General features: G+C 35.8%; 1 protein-coding gene across 2 annotated transcripts in view; it reads left to right on the top strand.

Annotated features, from left to right (window-relative positions):
• The window catches only part of ARID4B (AT-rich interaction domain 4B), a 139,221-nt gene extending 118,977 nt beyond the window's left edge, over positions 1–20,244 (top strand). For both annotated transcript variants that reach the window (XM_079106851.1, XM_079106852.1), the window contains 6 exons: positions 2,499–2,697; positions 5,726–6,940; positions 9,826–9,939; positions 12,065–12,280; positions 13,622–13,768; positions 18,461–20,244. In XM_079106851.1, the coding sequence (XP_078962977.1) occupies positions 2,499–2,697; positions 5,726–6,940; positions 9,826–9,939; positions 12,065–12,280; positions 13,622–13,768; positions 18,461–18,588 (2,019 nt within the window). In that variant the 3' untranslated portion in view covers positions 18,589–20,244. The remainder of the gene's footprint in view (positions 1–2,498; positions 2,698–5,725; positions 6,941–9,825; positions 9,940–12,064; positions 12,281–13,621; positions 13,769–18,460) is intronic.
• The last annotated feature ends 3,135 nt before the right edge of the window (positions 20,245–23,379 follow it).

Below are 23,379 nucleotides of genomic sequence, written 5' to 3'. Positions count from 1 at the left end.
TACTGGGGATCGAACCCAGAGACTGAACCCAAGGACACTCAAACATTGAGTCACATCCCCAGCCCTTTTTTATATTTTATTTAGAGACAGGCTCTCTCTGAGTTGCTTAGGGTCTTGCTTAGTTTTTGAGGCTGGCTTTGAACTCGCAATCTTCCTGCCTCAACCTCCCAAGCTGCCGGGATTACAGGTGTGCACTACTGTGCCCACCTGAAATTGCATACTTATAGAATGCTAGATTTTGTTGCCTTGTTGGAAAGCATTTTAGAAATAGTGCTAAATAATTTTTGAGGCTTCATCAGTTCCATTGTAGTATAAAGCCACCTCACTAGATTGCACTTAACTCGTTGCTTCAGCACTTCTCTATACCTCTGGTCCTCAATTTAGAGCCATAAAGCAGTATGGATTATTGCAGTACTTGTAAACCGTTCTGTGGAGGAAAAGATTTCTGAAGACAGAAGAGAACCAGTCTATTTGACAAGTCTCCTTTTTCTCTTTGTCTTTCTCTGGCTATAAGTAGTGGCTTAGAATAGATTCACAAGATCCTCACATGTTGCACAGGCAGCTTGGGGTATCTACTAATGAGCTCACATAGAAAATTAATATTACTGTTACATATGATAGAACTTACTTCTTTTCGACTGAATCTTTTTGAATGTTTGAGAAAGCAAACCTTTAGCTAGAATTTAGAGTTTTTAAAAATATTTTTATTGATTTTTTTTTTTTTAAAATTCTTTAGTGTATTTACTTTGGGAAGTTTAATAGTTCTTCTGAAATTCAGTCTTCATATTCAAAGTGAGGAGCTATTTACCTTCTTGCCAAATGATATCCTAGTGTTCCAGATAGTGAAAAGCTTTCCCCTAAAGTAGTAGTTCTTTAATGTGAATTTAAGTCCATGTTTTTAAATTTTTAATATAGCTACAACTCACGACTTCTTAAACCCTTTTATATTCTCATTCTTTTTGTTCTTTACCGTAAAGTATATAAATCACACTGTATTTAGCATTGTTTTTAGTTACTGGAAGAATATTTTTTGTGGTACTCAAAAAGCCAGTGTTTTTATACAAAAAAACAAGTATTTCTAAGGTGAAAGATAGGGAAGGGATGTGAGAAGCAGTGTTAGGAAAGTACTTAGTGAATTTTTTTTAATAAATATTTGCCTCTTCTTGACCCCTTAGGCATATTAAAATTCCTGATCATAGGGAAGAACTTTGTGAATTTCAAAAAGGTGTTCTAGGTCATATTTTCTGATTTTACACATCTCACTCTGAGAGCTACTATTTTAGAGACTCCTGACAGCCACTAAAAGCCATATTTGAATTTAGACTAGAGGGATTATTTTGGGCTTCAGTATACATACTAGACTATGACCTCTGCAATAAAGTAACAAACAGGAGAAAAGACTGGCAATAGCAGAAAAATTAGAACAACTGTTAATAGACTATGGAAGTCTAGCCTAGTCTAGTTGTGCTCAGAAGTGTGTGTTCTATGAATTAAGCCCAGAGGCTCTAAAGCAGTGAATCTTATTCCTGGACCATGATCAGAAAGAACCCTTTGGAGTAACTCAGATTGCTTAGCCCCATCCTCTGCATTTCTGATTCAGTAGATCTGAGGTCAGATTCAGGAACTGGGGTTTCTAACAAGTTCCCAGAAAATGTTGATATTGTTGGGCCAGGGGCCATACTTGAAGAGTCACTACCCTAAGGCATCTATTAAATGTAGGGAATTAACTTCTTTCCTACTTATCTGGAATGATAAGCTAGTAACATTCTTAGGAGAATTATAAAAATAATCACTCAAATATGGTAGTGTGACTAGATAACAGGACTTCAGGACTTCAGAATTGTTTATTGTTAACCCACACTTCAGAGTTTGCTAAATTATAGTTTTTCTGTGAGACATTTTATAATAAAATTTAAATAATATTTTTCAGGAAATATGTCAGCCTCAGCTCATCTATTTATAAACCGAGAGTTTGAGAAAATTTCATATTTTCCCTGAAACATCAATTTTTCAGTGATGTACCAAAGTTTCATTTGACTTCATCTTACAAGAGATCATTCATTTAGTTTTTTAAAGCTGTCATTTGAATGAAAATATGGAATATTGTCATTACCATCCCACATTTTATAATAAGAGTGTTAAATTTTAAAAACAAAGAGGTTAAAATTTTGTTTCTTTTGTACATGAATATTTAATTTGAACATTCTTTGATTTAGTTTTAAAGAATTGGTAATATCAATTATTGGTGTATATATTTACTGGTTTAAAATTCCTGTCTGATTCCCACATGGTAAATACAAAACCGTTTTGCTCATTCTGTAGTATTTTGTTTAATAAGTTTTTAAAAACCTTGAGTTTTTGAAAGGGCTTTGTATATTCTATGTTAAATATTTAAATAACAATACATTCTGTGACTTTTAGTTAAAAATGGTATTAACATTGTTACTAACAAATTCCTTGTGATAAAGTGTGATTAACATGTTTTTCCCTTAATGTAGAATAAATTAGACAAAGAAAAAGACAGAGATGAAAAATACTCTCCCAAAAACTGTAAACTTCGACGCTTGGCAAAACCCCCATTTCAGACGAATCCATCTCCTGAAATGGTATCCAAACTGGATCTTACTGATGCCAAAAACTCTGATACAGCTCATATTAAATCCATAGAAATTACTTCCATCCTTAATGGACTTCAAGGTAAACGTAGCAGATATTTCATTGCATGCAATATTTGATTTTAGTTTCTGTAAGTTAAATTCTATAAAGGTATTTCAGTGTCATTAGTAGATTGCTTTTTAGTGAGAATTTTGTTGTCTCTTATGTTTTAAATAAAATTGGTCATTGATTGAGGCACCATTAAGTTTTAATTAAAATATAATTCACCCTACATTTATTTCAGGAACTATTTTTGTTGTTGCCATGTAAAGCATAGTGTATCTTAAACAATATCAGACTATATAACTGTACTAACAGTTTTAAAGAATAATTATATGTTACTATCTCTTTTATGGTGGCATTATAGTCTAGTATAGAAGGCAGAATGAAGTTAAGTATCAGGTAATAAAATCAATGAGGACTGGAGGGGGACATTTATTAAATCCACTTGGCAGGAAAGGAGGAGGGACATCTGACCTATGAAGTAAACCCTTAGAGAACTTATAACCCCAAAACACATTCACATGGCTCGTGTCTTGAGAGTTTTGATTTTTTAAAAATTTTGAATATAATAGAAATTGGTTTTGTCCCTTATTTTAGGTGAATATTTGCATGAACCTATTTTTCTGTAAACCAGTGCTGTATAATAGTGAAAGGTTGATGTTTACATGTTTTCTCATACATTTGACAGAATTGTCTGTGGAAAATACATGTATAATTAAAGGACAGTAATAATATGGATACTAGTTTATCTTCACAGTCATAAGCAAATTATATTTACTTAAAATTCCTACAAGTACTTAACTCTCTTGAGTGTGATTATTTACATTTCTTTTTCTTTTTTTTTTGGTGAGGGAGTACCAGGGATTCAACCCAGGGACACCTAGTCACTGACAAATCTCCAGCTCTTTCTTATTTTCATAGAGTCTCGCTAATTCTTGGAATTTCATCAGCACCTAATCAAAACAAGATAAAGAGTAAAAAGACAGAAAGAAACTAGTTGGTTCACCTGGGCATTCAAAGAGTACAGTGGCTGCAGCCCCTTAATGATAGCCTTCAGTATGACTGTTTTTGGAAATAACACTATACTAGTCTGAATTGGTTTTCTTCTACATCTGCTGCACAGCTGTCTTCCCCAGGAAAGACACATTCATTCTAGGGTGGGATGGATAGTAAGATCCAATCAAGGGATCTTTCTTCAATGTAGTACTTGAACTTCCTTTCTTGATATTAGGCCTCCCTGTCCTGAATTCTTATTTTGATGGAGCATGTTTTCTAGTAGCCTCTTAAAGATGAGTTTAAGAGAAGGAAAGTAAATTTTTTAGACATTGCAGATATTTTTATTTACTCTTGCAAATGGCTTTATTCTATTTGTGATTGAGTATTTTAGTCTGTTTTCTGCTGATATAACAGAATGCTGTACTCTGTGTAATTTATAAAGAACAGAAAATTATTTCTGACAGTTGGAGTGGCTGAGCATTAATGTCAAGTTACTGGTATGTGGTGAGATCCTTCTTGCTGTGCTCTGTAATAGCATGGTGAGAGCATCATCACATGGTGAGAAAGCTTTATATAACAAAGCCACTCCTGTCACAACTAACTGACAGTGACATTAATCTGTTTATGAGAGGGAACCTCATGGCCTAATCACCTCCTAAAGGCCCTATCTCCCAATATGGTCACAACAGCAATTAAGCATGAGTTTTGAATAGGACATTAAACTACAGCAGCTAGCTTGGAAGTTTTCCTTCAGTATTTTTTTACTGGCATTGTTCAGTTTGTTTTGTTTTTTCTTTCAGTATCATTTCTGTGAAGTCTAGTGCTCTTCCAATTTCTGATTCTTTGTAACTTGTTTTATTGTTCCGTTTTTTGTTTTGGTACTGGGATTGAACCTAGGGGTGCTCTTCTACTGAGCTACATCCCCAACCCTTGTTATTTTTGTTTTGAGATAAGGTATTGCTGCAGTTGTGTAGGCTGGCCTCCCCCATTGCAGTCCTCCTGCCTCAACCTCCCAAGTTGCTGATTGATTTTTGTTTTGCTTCTCTCTTTAATCTTTAATTCTTTGTTTTTAAAGTCCTTCAATTTCATAGTGAGACATACCTTGTGTAAATGTATTTTCTGCCCCTGTGGTATGTGCTCTCATGTTCTAGAAACTTGTATTTGTGTTGCAGGCAGTTTTCTGGAATGATCTTGTTTATTATTTGTTCCTTTTTGACCAGTTAGTTCAGTATTGTACCTTCTACAGTATGCTCCAGTATGTTTATCTTAAAAAAGATAAAGTTTGGAGGGGGCTTTTAATTAATATTTAAAATTTTTCCTATTATTTCTTATTAATTTTCTGTATGTTACCTTCTGATTATTTTATTGATTATATAACAGTTATGCTGCTTGATTACTGTAATGCTTAATGTTTTAAATTTTTAAAGTTAAACTTGCTTCTTATTCATTCATTCATTCATTCATTTATTTATTGGTACCAGAGATTGAATCCAGTGGTGTTTTACCACTGTGCTACATTCCCAGCCTGTTTTTAATAATTTTGAGACTGGGTCTCACCAAGTTGCTTAGGACTTTGCTAATTTGCTGAGGCTGGCTTCTGGCTTGCATTCTACTTGCCTCAGCCTCCTGAGTTGCTGGCATTACAAGTGTGCACCACCTTGTCTGGCTTAAATTGTTTTTTTTGTTGTTGTTGTTGTTGTTGTTTTTTAAGACTCCTGTTTCCTCCATGTTTTTGTACCATGTTCTGCTCATATAATTTTTCTTTTAAAAAATTAGCTTTATTGAGTTTTAATTTGCATAAAATCAAATTCACAACTTTTTGTATTTACAATTTGATGAGTTTGGCAAGAGGATCAAGTGGTGTGACTAACACCATGACCATGGTGGTAGAGCATTTCTATTTGGGGTGAGTGTTTTCACCTTTTTAAAACTCGGTTTCTTCACCCATGAAGTGGGGATAGAAACTGCAGTGACTGTAAACCTAGGAGCTGTTATATTATAAGTGTCTGGCACTTTGAAGACATTGCTTATATTCAAATTCTCATCATGTTTTTTCCCTCTTGTTTTCTAGCTTCTGAAAGTTCTGCTGAAGACAGTGAGCAGGAAGATGAGGCAGGTGCCCAGGACATAGATAATAATGGCAAAGAGGAATCAAAGAGGGATCATTTGACCCACACCAGAAATGAACTTATTTCAAAAGAGGAACAGAATAATTTGTCTTTGCTGGAAGAAAGCAAAGTCCATGCAGATTTGGTAATATCTAAACCAGTATCCAAATCTCCAGAAAGATTAAGAAAAGATATAGAAGGAATATCAGAAGATAGTGATTATGAAGAAGATGATGAAGTCACAAAAAAGAGAAAGGAAGTCAAGAAGGACATAACCGATAAATCTTCAAAGTCACAAATAAAACGTGGTAAAAGGAGGTATTGCAACACAGAGGAGTGTTTAAAAACTGGATCACCTGGTAAAAAGGAAGAGAGGTCCAAGAGCAAAGAATCACTTTGCATAGAAAACAGCAGCAACAGTTCTTCAGATGAAGATGATGAAGAAAAATCGAAAGCAAAGATGACACCAACCAAGAAATACAATGGTTTGGAGGAAAAAAGAAAATCTCTGCGGACAACTGGTTTCTATTCAGGATTTTCAGAAGTAGCAGAAAAAAGAATAAAACTTTTAAATAACTCTGATGAAAGACTTCAGAACAGCAGAGCTAAAGATCGGAAAGATGTCTGGTCAAGTATTCAGGGACAGTGGCCTAAAAAGACACTGAAGGAGCTTTTTTCAGACTCTGATACTGAAGCTGCAGCATCCCCACCCCATCCTGTCCCAGAAGAGGGAACAGCAGAGGAGTCACTGCAGACTGTGGCTGAAGAGGAGAGTTGTTCACCTAGTGTAGAGCTAGAAAAACCACCACCAGTCAGTGTCGACAGTAAGCCCACTGAAGAAAAAACAGTAGAGGTCAGTGACAGAAAAGCAGACTTTCCAAGTAGTGGCAGTAACTCAGTGCTCAATACTCCTCCTACTACACCAGAATCGCCTTCGTCAGTCACTGTTACAGAAGCCAGTCAGCAACAGTCTTCTGTCACAGTGTCGGAGCCCTTGGCGCCAAATCAAGAAGAGATTCGAAGTATCAAGAGTGAAACTGACAGCACAATTGAGGTGGAGAGTGTTGGGGGAGAGCTGCAAGACCTCCATTCCGAAGGAAACAGCTCACCTGCAGGCTTTGATGCTAGCGTGAGCTCTAGCAGTAGCAATCAGCCAGAACCAGAACATACTGGAAAAGGTGAGGAAGAGAAAAACATGTTGACTTTAGGATCTTTTCACCTTCAGTCTTAATGCTTTCACAGTCTGTCCTTGTGTTTCACAGTCTTAATGCTTTCACAGTCAGTCCTTGTGTTGTGACATTTAAGTGGCACACTTGTGTGGACATGATAAAATTAAAAATTTGGAAGGTAGTTTGAAAATAATGGTGGTGGAGTACATTTAAGAGCTTGAGGTTTTAATGTCCTTTGCCTGAACCATCCATGACATATCAGGTGAATCTGCTTACATGCTAGAAATTAGACCTGGGCCCAAAACCAACCTGTTTGAAAATTTATTACACTGGTTGACTGTGGCAGGAGTACCCCAAATATATTTCTGTGACATTGTTTTTGCATTTATAGTGTGCGGTTTCTCACAAACATTTGATTTATTGACAGACCCTCCACCCTTAACCATATATTGTATGTAGGGGTCTGGAGCTACCAACTCTCCAAGCACTTGCTTTCTGCAGACAACCGTGTCAAACTGATTTTCAAGCCTGACTAACTTGTGAGAGTTTGTAAAGGAATTTGATCCTTTCCTAGATGTGCATAACCCCCATATTGAAGGACCAATTTTTTTTAATAACCTAAAATAATACTTTTTTTGATATTTCTAGAAGTAGTTAAAAGTAGAAATTCAAATTAGTTCTTGGCAAATATATTAGTGTCTTATGACGTTGCCATAGCTATATTCTGTCATCATTTTTCCTATAAACTACTTTGTTTGGGTAACTTACATCAGTACCCTTTAGACTGACCCTTGGCTTTGAAACGCATATTTTCTCTCATGAGGTTAGAGCACCAGTGGCTGTTTCATATAACATGCCAGATTTTATGTGTGCTTTAGGTTTTTAGTCTAGATTAGATTGGCTAATTTTAAAATTTCTCACAAGTCTTTCCTTAAAACAAGTCTGTAAAATTTTTTTTAAAGTAAATAAGTAAAAAATATAGTTGCATTTGGGATGTTCAAGTAGAGTTACTGCAGTTTCATTTGTATGCCATGCTGTCTTGGGAACTGCATTAGCCAAGCATAAATACAGTGTGTGACCTTGAGACCACAAGGCTGAATGGGCTTTGAACAGTAATGTTGCAATGATAGTTTCATAGAGCTTACATCTTTACCATATTCCTCATACCTTAAGAGAGATTACAATTAACCCAGAAGAATTAGAATGTCATTTCTGCTGACAGACTAAATCATCTCTGCCCATTTGGATCTTTGTGTGTATGCGCGAGCATCTGCAGTTGGGAATCAAAACTTGTGCCTGCTGCGCAAGTGCTGTTCCACTGAGCTACAGCTCCCAGCTCTTAAATCTTAATCTCAATTATGTTGAAAAGTGTGGAACTTGAGTGCTCCTCAATCTTGGCATAAGAAAGGCCATCTGGTTTATTAGATCAAATTATTCTATAGCATTTTTTAGAATTTATATCTTTAGAAGTAAATTCTTATGCACCTATTTGATGACTTCATTTTAGCAAATTTGTCTAATAATATCGCAGAATTCACATTATATTTAAAGTAAAAATGTAGGTACTGTTACTTATCTAGCTTGGAATTGTTTTTACAAATCTGTGCTTCAGTATACTGAGTATACAAGTCACTTTGTTTCACTTAAGTTCTTAACATTATGATAAACTTAGGGAAAATTATAAATAAGATGTGACCCATTAAAAAAGAAAAGCAGGATGGTTTAGTGAATAGGCTGTCTCATTTTTAACCATATAATCTAGGTTATACACTGGAGGTTAATTTTTTTGTTTTTTAACCATGGTAACAGGATCAAGAAACATATTTTGTATCAACTCTGACATAACTTTATCATATTATATAGTATATGCCATTGGAACCACATGGCACTAGCATTACCCCTCTCCCCTGAAAAAAAGCTTATTTATAATTAGAAAGATATAGAAACATAACTGAGGCCAAGGACCACATGAGTAGTAAAATGCTAGGAAAATGCTATAGTTTTAAGGAATTAATCATAATTAATTATGATTAATCACCAAGCCTGGAGCATCAGGGAAAGTCTTAGTGAAAATGTAGGACTTGAGCTTGTCAAAGAAAAGGTAGATGGTTTGTTTAGTTTTGGGGGAATTTTCCACCAAGACTGTTCCTTTTTTTTTTCTTGGTACTGGGAATTAAACCTAGGGTTGTTTAACCACTGTGCCAAATCCCAGCCCTTGTTTTATATTTTATTAGGGACAGGGTCTCACTGAGTTGCTTAGGACCTCACTAAGTTGCTGAGGCTGGCTTTGAACTCATGATGCTCCTTCAGCCTCCCAAGCCGCTGGGATTACAGGCATGTGCCACCACACTCGACTCCAGATGGTTTCTTATAGTTACCATGCTGGATTTGTAAATGGTATATGTGTTTACTAACCAGTGCTCTAAGTGCCAAGTTTTTAAAATAAGTTGGTAAAACAAGTGTGCATTTCTTCCTAACTTTATCTCATTAGTATCAGAGTATTATTTTGAAAACTATATTCATTAACATTTTAAGCTATAACTAAACCTTCATATTTTGGTTTTATTGAATCCATAAGTTCAGCTTTTATTTTCAGGATGTACACATTTTTAAATTACTAGGCTCATAAATTCATAAATTTTGAATTATTAGACTACCAATAACTATTTTCAGTTTATATCTGATTTAGTATTTTTGCTTTCCAAAAGCACCTTAACTTACGTGGAAGAATTCATCTTCATTAATCAAAGCATATCAAAAATTGGTAGTAATTTCTGTGATAATTTATAAATTTCATACAGAATGTGTAGAATTATTTTCTAAAATGTAGAATTATTAAATACCTAGGGAATTTTGATTTTGTTTTGTGTTACTTAATTTCTTTCCTATCATAGCCTGTACAGGTCAGAAAAGAGTGAAAGATGCTCAGGGAGGAGGCAGTTCATCAAAAAAGCAGAAAAGAAGCCATAAAACAACTGTGGTAAACAACAAAAAGAAGGGAAAAGGCAGTAAGTGTGAAACCTCTAATATTTAAAATATAAAAATAATAGCTGATGTATTTTTTCCTCCCATTATGAAAAGGATATTTGGGACATGGAATAGTTCAACATTTTGATTTTGTTTTCACCCTCAAAAAAGTTAACAGAAGTTTTCTGATCTTAGCTATATTCTGCGATTAAGCAAGTTGGTATTATTTAGCCGTGGTATTAAGGTGAATGATCACATAATTCTTTTAAAAATGTAGCCAGCATAATGTAAATATCGAAATCTTTGTTAGCTTTATGTTCCACAGTTCTTTTCTACTTGTTATTATATGTGTCACATATTATGAATACTTTAATTACATATAATTTTATTACAGTGAAATCAATAATAATTCTTCAAGGAAATATCAGCATTCAAGTAAACAATTAAGATAGCTTCAAAGGTATAATTCCCACAATTCCAGGCTGTGACTCTTGTCTTGGGCACCCCATGTTACCTGAGAGTAGCTACAGATAATACTTTTGCTCAGTATGTTCCAGTTTAAGACTTTAGTAATGACTCTCTCCATCCACCTGCACAGAACATAATATTGTATTTCTCCTGAGGGCTGCACATTTGATCTCTCTTTTTTTTGTAGACAACATAAGAAGCAGAAAATATGTAAAGAATTTTTTTTCAGGTGCCCCACATTGACCTCCTGCTGCTCTTCCAGGAGACTTCTGCCACCTCCACTGCCTGACCTTTGCTAGCAGCCGGCTTGGCTGCACTTCAGTGCAGAAAAGGGTTATTCGGCCAGCTCCCCGAGGTTCTGCTGAGCCCATATGACTTCCAGGCGGTGAATATGGCATCCCTTGGGGCCCCGGGCGGCTGTGCTCAGCAAGGCCACGAAAGGCAGGCTGAGGCAGGCCACTGCATAGAGTGGGGCCAAGCCTTGTGTAGTGTAGCTAGGAGTTTCCAGGGGTTCCAGAGCAGCAGTGGGGGCTGGGGCCTGGAGGGGAGTTGTACAAGATATGTATAAAAGTGTGATAGAGTTTCTTTATTCCCAAACACCACAATGGGAGGAGTTGCTTATGTTTTATTACTTTTGGAATACTTTTCAGACTTTGAGAGCCTGTTTTTTGGTTTGAGTTTTCTTTTTCTGGTCACAGTTAATGAAGAATTAATAAATATATGACAATTAGGTCACAAATTATTTGGTATATCAGAAGGTGTATTTATTTTGCTTACACTGTGATGTTTTTGTCTTCAAGACTCTACCATTTGAGTGCTTGAGAGTGCTCATCTTCAAAAGAGTAAACAAACATCTTTAAAAAAAATATAGCCAGATTGTATTCTCCCATTTTTAATTATTGGGCTTCTGCATGGTAAATCATAATGAGTTGTCCATTCTCTGAGGATAATTTAGTAAAGTCAATTAACTCTGATTGAGTCTCAAAGTAATACATTTTATCCAGAAAAAGGTAATTTATAGCAGTACCAATTCTATCACCTATTGACCTGGTAAGCTGTCATGGTTACATATTTCCATTTACTACTGAAACTTAACTAACAAAGGCAGATGTGACATAATTATCACACAGACTTCTGCATTCTTTATGAACTGTGGAGTATATTTACCAGGGGAGACCGATGGGTTTATTGTAGCCAACAAACTGTAACATAGCAATTACTTAAGAAGAAATTTATTATACAAGTCAAAATTTAGAGTTTTTTTCCCAAGGAATTGTTTATTGAATATGATGATTATGCTTCATTGTTTGTTTGTGGCCCAAGTGTTAACATATACACCACCTGAATTTATTGAAATGAGTTTCTACAGTGAGTTAGTTTAAAACATGCTACATTCTGCTTTTTTATTAACATGATAGAATAAAAACACATTCCAATGATTACTGTATATTTAATAGTCTATTTAGTATAAGGAAAGGTTAGTATGACTTTTTAAAAACTAAGATTGGCAGTTCAGGTAAGAAGACTTTTGTTTTTTTCCTTAATTAAGATGCTTATGCATTTGCATGTGATCATCTAGATTTTATAGGCAGGTTGTTTAGTGATAAAATGGTTGACTTTTGTTAGCTGCTAAAATCTGGGCCTAAGTCATTGTTACCTTTTTGTTTGCTAATGCTTTTGTTTTTTCTTTTTTTGCAGCAAACAGTAGTGATAGTGAAGAACTTTCAGCTGGTGAAAGTGTGACTAAGACTCAGCCAGTCAAATCAGTCTCTACTGGAATGAAGTCTCATAGTACCAAATCTCCTGCAAGGATGCAGTCTCCTGGAAAATGTGGAAAGAATGGAGATAAGGACCCTGATCTCAAGGAGCCTAGTAATCGATTACCCAAAGTTTACAAGTGGAGTTTTCAGATGTGTAAGTGATATGCATTGAAAATTAAAACAATAGAAACTTCATCCTAGGAACTTTTTTCCACGTTTTTTATTAGTGCATTATAGTTGTACATATTGATGGGATTTGTTGTTGTATATTCATACATGCACATACTATAACAATATAATTTGACAACATCTCTCCCCATCACTTCTTCCCTCCTTCTGTCCCCTGGTCCCTTTCCTCTCGTTATCTCTGATTCCCATGAGATCTGCCCCCACCTTTCTTTTCCCTTTTCCTTTCTAGATTCTCCATTTGAGAGAAAACATTCGTCCCTTTACCTTCTGTTTGACTTATTTCACTTAATATAATGGTCTCTAGTTTTCATCCATCTTCCTGCAAATGACATAATTTCACTCTTCCTTATGGGTGAATAAAAACTCCATTATATGTGTGTGTGTGTGTGTGTGTGTGTGTGCATGTGTCTGTATATATATCTTGTATAGTAACTGCTGATGCAAATACTAAACAAGAATCTACCAATCCTGAGAGGAATTCTAATCAATTGCAGAGTACAGACCTTACTTGGATCATGTTTTCAATACACAGATTGGTAAAAGAAAAATTTTAAAGCAGTCGAAGTCAACATTGAGTTTATATCTCTGATATGATATTGGGAATATGCTCTAAAATAATATGGTGTTGGATGGGGTACAGTTGAGACAAGATTTGCCATAAATTAAAAATTCTTAAAACTGGGTGATGATACCTCTCTCTGTACTTTCATGTATGTGAGAAATTGCCATAATAATACAATTTTCCTTGTACCAGGGATTGAAACCCAGGGGTGCTTTACCACTGAGCTACACCCCCATTGCCTTTTATTTTTATTCATTTGTTTTTTTGAGATAGGGTCTCGTTAAATTATCTTAGGTGGGCCTTGAACTTGCAGTTCTCCTAAGTCCCCTGAATTGCTATGATTACAGGCTTGTGCCATTGCACCTGGCTGTAATTTTATTTATTTTTTAAGAGGCTACAGCAGACTTTCTCACATGGGGAGATACATTGAAAATGTCCTAAGAGCTAGAGATCTTTTAAGATTTTTCTTCCAATTTAAATGTTATACACATTTCATAAAATCTCTTTAATAAAGATGAAAAATTCATCTGCACTTCTGTCACTCAAAAATATATACAATGTTAACATCTTATATATTATGTGCCAAATGTTCTAAAATAGAGAATGAGTCTCAGGAAACAAATATTTAGAAGTCTCTTTTTTCATTTTATCTACTTTGGCCTTATTCTACATCTACAATCTATGTTCTCTTTGTATCAAAATTTTCCCCCAAAATACATATTAATGGAAGTTTTAAATTGACAGCGGATCTAGAAAATATGACAAGTGCAGAACGCATCACAATTCTTCAAGAAAAACTGCAAGAAATCAGAAAACATTATCTGTCTTTAAAATCTGAAGTAGCTTCCATTGATCGGAGGAGAAAGCGTTTAAAGAAGAAAGAGAGAGAAAGTAAGTATATTTCATAAAATATTTTATAAAATTTAGTCACTCCAAATCATTTAAAATGCACAAAGCACTATAAAAACCCAAATGTAACAAGATTTAACATTTGTCTTGTACTTTTGATACAAATATTACCACACAATAAAATGAGTATGTCACAGCAAGAAAAAGTATTTAGCAGCAAAAAAGTAGTTGATCTACAAAGTGAAAGTGAATATTTTTGGCCTACTTAACTTAAACATAAACCAGCTTACTGCTCTGTAGTTAATGTGGGTTTACGTCTGTGGATCTTCAAGGAAGTTCTTGAATCTCTCTTCCTTCCTTTCGTCATCTGTGAAATGGAAAAACTTTAACCAAAATCATACCATTCACTTTCACAGAGCTGACAATCTGCCCCTAAAATTTGAATATGATAATTTCAGATAGTGAAAAACACTATGAAGAGGATTGAGGGAAGTTTAGGCAGTGATTGAATAGTTCTTTATTTAAAGATGTCTTTTTAATAGATAATAATCTTCTTTAACAGGGTACAGTGTGATATTTTAGTATATTCACACATTGTGTAGTGACTAACTCAGGATATTTATGTTATTCATCCTATCTTGTAGCTCTTCTGAATGATATAATACAGTATTGCTGACTATGATCACCCTCCTGTATCAAAGTACACCAAAGTGTATTCCTCTCTGGCTGACAGGCTGTAATCATTAACTGGTCTCTCCCCTGTCCCCCTTCTTTACTCTCCCCAGCCTGTGGTAACTACTCTTTTCTTCTATGAACCCAGGCTTTCCAGATTTCACGTGTAAGTGAAATCATGTGATATTTGTCTTTCTCTGGCTGCATTATTTCATTTAATGTTATGTTCTCCAGGTCTGTCCATGTTGCTGCAAATGACAGAACGATACTAGGGCTGAGTAGTATTCCATTGTGTGTATAATAATACATTTTCATTATTCATTCACCTGCTGATGGACACTTACTTTGATTTCATGTCTTGGCTGTTGTGAATAGTGCTGCATTAAACAGGAGAACAGATCTTTTCTGCATACTGATTTCATATTCTTTGGATGTATACTCAGTAGTGGGATTGCTGGATCATTTGGTATTTATGTCTTTTATTTTTGAGGAAATTCCATGCCGTTTTCTATGAGGACTGTACTTAATTGACCTTCCTACCAGCAGTATATTAGAGTTTCCTCTGCTGGATGGGATACTTTAAATTACAGACGGTCAGGACATTTTCACTGAGACTTTAAATGACTAGAGAAAGTGAGATAAATTAAAATCTGGGGCAGGCGTTTTCTTGGGATCCTATTAAAAAGAATTGTAGACTGGGTGACTTAACATTAGAAAGTATTTTCTCACAGTTCTATAGGCTAAAGTCCAAGATGATGGCGAAAGTAGGTTTGTTTTCTTTTCCTGAGACCTATCATGCTTGCTGGCTGCAAGCCATCTTCTTCCCATGTCCTCACATGGCTTCTGTGTGTGCAGAGACACTTCTGGTATCCTTTCCTCTCTTTATATAGACAACAGAGTTGTCATTCTAGGGCCCCCACACTTATTACCTTAATTATCTACATATCTCAAAATAACAGTCATATTGGCAATTAAGGATACAACATAGAGTTTCGGTAATACACAGTTGAGTTCATAATGAGAGTCCTGGGCTGAGAGAACAACAGAAGTCCCTAATACAGGGTTTCTCAAATGTGCCACTATTGACATTGTGAGCCAGATAATTCTTTTCTACGGAGGGTTGTCCTGTGCATTGTAGGGTGTTGAGAGCAACATCCCTGGCCTCTGTATCTACTAGATATCAGTAGCACTTCACAGTTGTGACAACCAAGAATGTCTCCAGATGTTACCAAATATCCTGACAGAGGTGGGGGAAGAGTAAAATCACCTCAGGGAAAGGACCAGCACTCTGAGGTGAGAACAGAAACCCACTGTGGTGTTAAAATGGTAGAAATATCAGCCAGGTAAGCAGTGGGCAAATCATGTAGGTCTATGTAGGTCACAAGAGGAAATTAGATTTTATTCTAAGTGTAATGGACAGTTAATAGGAAGTTCAAGAAAGGAAACTGAATGATCTCCTTGAAGGACTATTGTCTGCTGGGTGGCAAGTAGAATGTACAGAGCAATACTGAAAGCAGTGTTGATAAGGGGAGCCCACTGAAGTAGTTGATGTGGGAGTTGACAGTGCTTTGACCCAGGATGACTGCAGTGCAGATGGAGGTAGATTAATGTTGCCTTAACAGCACTACTGATGAATTGAATTTGGTGGATAAAGGAAAGAGGAATTGAAGATAATTGTAGATTTTTGACTAAAACAGCTGTGGATACATGTTGCCATTTATTAATGATGGTATAGACCTAGAAAAGACAAGGTATGGGTTGGGGAGCAAAACAAGGTTCACATACTGTTTTAGCCATGGTAAATTCTAAAATGCCTATTAGTTATTCAGGTGGAAGTGTCAGTAGATCCTCCTGCCTCAGCTTCCCCAGATGCGGGGATTACAGGCATGTACCACCATACTCAGCTGAAGCACTTTCATTTGTATTTTCCTTTTTCTTTTTTAAATGAGGTGGGGGTTTTTTGTTTTTGTTTTTGTCTTTGTTTTCCTTCACTTTTCTTATATGGTGTTATAATATTTTTAACTCAAAAAACCTTGATTTTAGTTTGTCTAGATTTCAGTTTGTGGGGTGGATGAAAGTCTCTCTGAGTTAATAGATTATTTGAAAAGAAATGTTACTATATAGAGAATATACATATACATATATATATATATATATATATGAGTATTCTGTCAAAGGAAGGGGATTTTAATGCTTTGTGTGTTTGGTGTCAATGTAATCACTTTAAAATAATTAAAAAGATATAGATATCACCCCAGTTGTTTAAATGCTTTCACTAGAACACATCACTCCTAGGTAACAAAAGCCCTTCTAATAGTTTTCTATGTTATAAGACATCAATCCAGAAATAGTTCCTTAAAAATAGTGTTCTATAAGTCTGGTCAACCACAAATACTCTGTAGTGAGTGACTGTGCTAATTAGATGTGTTCTTTGAGTATTTAACATTAAAAATCAATTTCTAAGTAGAAGTAAACAAAAAGTAGAAAAGTGGCTGTCAAGTAAATGCAAATCAAGTAAGGTATCATTCTTAGCTGGGGGGAAGGGGGAGATGACCAAAAAACCATACATATATCGAAAATCAATACTAGGGAAAAAAAAAGTGAGATTCACATATTTATGCATTGCTGAAAGCTTTTACATAGTTAACCTTGTAAATGTTTTATCTGTAGCTGGAGAACTTGACATAGTTCTAAGTATAGATCTCTAGGACAAATACGTAGCCACAGAATTGTTTTATACTAATATATACAATAGCAGATGGAAATTGTTAAAATTATATCACTAAACTGATGAAAATATTTACAATTTTACAATGCACAAAATATTATACTTTTGTTAACAGCAAAAGATTAGGATTTAAATGATTCATAGGTAGTCAATTACTACTTAACTTTGAAAAGGAAAAAGAGCCGTATGTGGAATAATCTCTTAAAATATATATTTTTTAAAAAGTCAGACCTATATGGTTTACACTGGTATCTTTACAAGTTATTATATCTACAGATTTTAAATTTGAGGTTTGAAATCTCCCATTGCTGGTGTGTACACAAATGGGCATGGCTATGTTCCAGTGCAGTTTACTTTTAAAAAATTAGGCCTTAGGCTGGGCATGATGATGTACATAATTCCAGCTGCTGAGGAGGCTGAGACAGGAAGATTGCAAGTTCCTGCAAGTTCAGGAAGATTCAACTCAGTAAGACCCTAAGCAACTTAGCCAGACAGAGCTCAAAATAAAAAGTAAAATTAAAAAAATAAAAATAAAACGGGCTGAGGAGGAGGCTCAGTAGTTGAGCCCCTCTGGGTTCAATCCCCAGTACCAAAACACACATACATACAAGGCCTTGGGGGAGTGACTTGCCAGCCTTTTTTGAGGTTTTAAAGAATATGAAGCAGCTGGTAAAAGTGGGGTTCAGAATTTCAGGCCTTGGGATGGTCTTGTATGAGATGAAGATTAGCTTTTCCAACTTATTCCCCTGTGCTAAAATTTTTTCTCTTTTAACCTGGGCATATATTCTTTTTCAAACACTAACTTATAACAATGAGTGAATTTCTCTGAGGAAAATAACTGTATTATTTGCTTTGTGTAAAAAAAGTGAAGAATGCAGTTGTTGACCCCTTCAATTTAACCTCCCATTCTTAGCACTGTTTATGAGAAAACTCTAAATGCAGAAAGAATAGAGGCTTTAGGAGGAAAAAAAGGTTTTGGGACTAGATTACACCTTTCCTATTCAATCCAAAACTCTTTTCGGCATTTATGGCAGAAAGTGTTTCTTGCATTTTGTTTCCATGTTTTACAGAACAGGTGGGCACCCAGTCCTTCCCTGCCTTCCCTCACCCCTTGATTCATGCAAATCTGTCCTCTTTCATTATTGCTGTACTTGGGCACCATCAGGATTGTTGAGATACTGACTTCTTCCTTATGGTGGTGGGGTGAGAACTGACTTCTCTTCAAAGCTAACAGTTTTGAAGAATACAATAGAATTTAGTTCTGAGAACTAGTGTTTTTTCTTGTTGTTAAGCATACTTTACTAAGCTGTTGGTTTGGTCTCCCTTTTCCTTAGGTGCTGCTACGTCCTCTTCCTCTTCTTCCCCTTCATCCAGTTCCATAACAGCTGCTGTAATGTTAACATTGGCTGAACCATCGATGTCCAGCGCATCACAAAATGGAATGTCAGTTGAGTGCAGGTGACAGCAGGACTTGCTAAAGCACTTTGCACTTAATGGCTGTTGAGGGCCACGTCTTTTTTTATACTGCACAGTGGCACAAAAAAAAAAAAAAAAAAAAAAAAAAAAAAAATCAGACAAGCACTATTTTGTATTTAAAAATTGTTTCTTGACAAGCTGACTTGGCACTTAAGTGCACTTTTTTATGAAGAAAAAGTACAATGAACTGCTTTTCCTCAAGCAATAATTGTTTCCAACTTGTCTGGGAATTGCGTGTCTGGTAACTTGAAGGCCTTCCACTGTGGCAAATGAAGGCTTTTCACTGCCTGTAGAGACAATACAGTAAGCATAGTTAAGGGGTGGGCCAGAACATGTAAGATAACTTACTGTATATGTATTCCCTCGTATTTTGTTAAAGCTGGAACATTTGATATTTTTCCATTTATTTATGAAAAATATGAACCTATTTTCATTTGTACAAGCTAATTGTTTTTTAAAGCAAGTCACCTTAGGGTGGCTTTAATTGTATAAGTCAAGCACATGTAATAAATTCAAAACCTGCAGTTAACAGGATATTAGACATCAGTCCTGGTAACCAAATATTGAAGATTCTCCTCAAAAAAGACTGAAGATGTTTACAGGTTTGAATTTGGCTAAAAGGTCTTGCAGTGGCTTTTCATGCCCCTTCAAATTGGAATGGAACTACTGTACTTTGCCATTTTTCTATAAATCAGTATTTTTTTTTAATTTTGATATAATACATTGTGTGAAAAAAGAAAATGGCTAATAAACTGTATTAAATCTTAAAACAATGTATAAAGATTGTACTTAGCCAGTTCAAAGTGTATATTTATTCATAATGAATTATAACAGTTATATTTTTGTGTTTTCTTGTAAATGTTTCTTTTCCCTTAAAAACAGATAATTCATTTGTATTGCTTATTTTATTATGAGCTACAACAAAGGACTTCAGGAACAAACTGTATTAGTATGGTTCAAGGTTTATATGAACTGTCTGAGAAAGATGGTTGTTATTTTACATATAAATAGCTAATTGGGGTGATAGGCCTATAAAATTAAATGCCTTGTATAAAATCCAAAATGAACGCAAAATTGTTTTCACTTGTATTGACTTTTTGTTGTATGATTCCAATCTCTGTTCTGTTTGGCACTTGTATTTAATTCTTCACCTTTGTAAGACATTTGTATATTGCGGATGTGTTCATTGAAGCTATTTAATACCTGGCACTGTTAATACACAGTACTTTGCTGTACAGACTGTTTTACTGTTTTAATTGTAGTTCTGTGTACTTTTTTTGAATGGGGCTGGCATGTTTTATTTGTTTTCTGGCAATACGACGTGAGAATTTCGAAGCGTTTTGTTGTAGATGCTAACGTGTCAGAATCCTTAATCCTTTACATCCAACTTTTCTAAGAAAAGCATTTTCAGTCTTGTAGTGTGTGCTTATAGTAACTAATTTTGTTGAAAATGGTTTCAAGTTACTCAGATTTGTACAGGACTGTAAAGATTTGTTGACAGCAAAATGTTGAAGAAAAAGCTTATAGAATAAAAGCTATAAAGTATATATTAGGATCTGCAAACAATGAAGAATTATGTAATATATTGTACAAATGTAAGCAAAGGCTCTGAAATAAAATGCCATAGTTTGTGAATCCTTGATTTTGTTTCTAAAAGATTAAGTAATTCTAGTTCATTATGTAATGAACTAACTAGAACATATACCTCCAGTATATGTATTAGCACCAGTGGTTAACTGACATATAAAAATGAGAATATTCTACCTTTAAAAATTACAAGGCCATCCACCAGGGCTGGAGCTCAGCAGTAGAATGTGTGCTTAGCATGCATGAGAAGAGACTTCAATCTCTAGCACCAAAATTAAAAAAAAAAAAAAAAGAAAAAAAAGGTCTATTTGAGATGGGAATTTGGGAATAAAGGAAGAGAGTCCCAAAGGAAGTGCTTGTAAGCCATTAAAATGTAGCACCTGTGAAATGCAGCTCCTGAGCAGCATGCACTCACCTGTGCCCCTGTAACCCAGAGGGCAGTGTACAAGTGCAGGAGATACTGGGGCCAAATTAGGTAACTCTGCCCTGAGTCGGCCTTAGATCCAGCTCCTAGTAACCACAGGTTGCTGCTTCCCTCTCTCTGGAGATGGCCTGAATTCTCCCTTGAATTTGCTTTACCCTAAGGTATCCCTCGAGACCGTGCCATTCTCCCCTGAATGAGTACATACCTTCTTAAATCAACCGTGTTCTATGCCTCTGACTGGCATATTTTTTTGTCACACATGTCAATAACACCACTGGTCCTGAGTCAAGTTCCCCTTCTCTCTGGGAACTCCTTGCACCCTTCTTCAGAGACATGTCTTCTCCTGTGACTCATTAACCAGAAAAGGATTTTTTTAAAGGCTTTTTAAAATTACATATACAGGGGCTGAGTTGGTAGAGTGCTTGCCTCACAAGCACAAGGCCCTAGGTTCAATCCCCAGTACCAAAAATATATATATATATATGTTATTTTGCTTGAGTCTGAATGCATTTTTCTTACAACTTCCTTGTTTAAAGAAGAAAAAGGAAAAAATTGTTTTTCATTAACATTTAAAACCATTACCAGTAGCTATTTGTTTTAATTTAACTAGATCTTTATGAGGTCTGCCTTACTCTTGTTGCACTCTGGAATTAAATGGGCATTGTTAAAACAAGTCAATACTAAAACCCCATCCCAGAGAGATGTGTTTAATTGGTCTGGCACAGTATCTATTTTTTTTAAACACGGTTTATTATTAGGTCCTGGAGGGATGAGACAAGGTATTTATTCCATGCAGGGTTACAGAGGAAGGATGGCAGGATGGTCAGGTGGCAGAAGAGAGGAATGAAGGGAAGGGATAGGTCTTTGGGTGTTTTTTGTTGTTGTTATTGTTTTCTGGTACCAGGGCTTCAACCCAAGGGCACTTAACCAGAGTCACATCCCCAGCCCTTTTTAGAGACAGGATCTTGCCAAATTACTTAGGGCCTTGATAAGTTCCTGAGTCTGGCTTTGAACTCCAGTGATTTTAATGTGCATCTGGGTTGAGAACCACTGCAGTGCCCCAAATCTTGTACAATCAACATTTAAGATTTTCTTCCCATTTGTGTATTTTTCAGCAAAAGAAAAAAAATTGTTTAAGACAATTAAGATCAACTTGGATACAAAAATCTCAAATAGGTATTAGAGCATCTGTAGGATAATGCTCTATTATTACAGAAATTTAAGTGTTAAGGGAGAAGTTTTAAAATCTGTCAAACCTGCTTCCCAAAATGAGTTCCTAAATATTGTTTCCTGGAAATGCTCTAGAAATGTATTGTCAAATACATTTTGGAAATGCTCTATAGAGCACATTCCTTGTAAGGATTTAGTATTACCATATTTAAAACTTGAGAAGGCTTGTAGGACACCTGGTTAAATATTGTTTTTATCTTATTGTTTTCAATCTTACCTCACCACAAAACCCTAACATCACCCACTGGGCATGTTAGACAGTGCTCCAAGGATAATGATTACCAATTTTGTTAGTGATTTATACGCTTATGGCCCTTCTTTACCAGTCTCTCTAGAGAGATTAAGAATTTCATTATGTAACTAGAATTTGACCCAAGTCTATGCAGGATTGCCTAAAGTGCATTTTGTTAAGTTAGCTTATATAGTAAAACTAAGATGTTTCTTATATTGTTTTCCAAAAGGTTGGTTTCTTACTGAAGTAACATTTAGAGAATTAATTTTCTGATAAGGGTGGAGCAGAATCCATGAAACTCCTAACATTTCTCTCTCTCATTTTGGTGCCAGGATTAAACCCCAGGGGTGCTTAACTACCGAGGTATGTCCCAGCCATTTTGAATTTGGGGGGGGGGGGGTCTAAGCTACTTAGGGCCTCATTAAGATGCTGGGATTTCAGACATCTGCCATCACACCTGGCCAACCCCTAACATTGCTTGCTAATTTTTTTGTATGCTTTTAGGAAGAGTATATTTTAGGTAACCCTCATAGGGATTAGTAAACAGTTCTGAATGGCAGTAAGGATAATCTTGTCCAACAACAGTCTCTTGCACACTAATTTTTTTCCTAGTTCTTTTTTTTTTTTTTTTGGGCAGGGACGGGGGGTGCTGGTGGGTACCAAGGATTTATTTAATCCACTTTGCCACTGAGGTAAATCACAGACCTTTTAAAGACAGGTTTTCCCTAAATTGCTTTGGCCTAAGTTGCTGAGGTTGACCCTGAACTTGCACTCCTCCCGGAATTACAGGCATGTCATATCCCGTCCCTCACCCCCACCCCTTTCATTTCTGAATTCCTTTCTTCCAGTTTTAACCTGTTATCTAGGGACTTGGGGCTAACATGAGGTGAAGGGTTATACACTGTCATATAAGAAACAGTATTTCAAAGGTATAGTCTCATGGCTTAGTTGTGCAATTATGGTAAGGCATAAAATGAAGTGCAATTTTAAGTGAACTGCTTGGTCAGGGAGAACCAGTGCATAATGGCAGTGTGTGAGCACTTGAGAGTTGATATCTGATGGTGACAGATTCAGACAGCAAATGAACCAAAAAGGGGGATTCACCTGGCATTCAGACATGTATGAAGGGGGCAAGACCTCGGGACCAGACAGGATGAGACTGCAGTGTTTTAGGTAAAGACAATTCTTGGAATGTTAGGGAGAGTGGAGAAGGAATGGGATAGGGAGACATTCTGAAGAAAACTGAAGAGAGTTTTTCAATAGATCTGGTGTAGGACATATGCAAGATGCATGAGTTGCACCTC

The sequence above is a fragment of the Sciurus vulgaris genome (genome assembly GCF_902686455.1).
Source record: "Sciurus vulgaris genome assembly, chromosome: 12".
NCBI classification, from domain to species: domain Eukaryota; kingdom Metazoa; phylum Chordata; class Mammalia; order Rodentia; family Sciuridae; genus Sciurus; species Sciurus vulgaris.
This window is presented reverse-complemented; position numbering and strand designations above follow the sequence as displayed.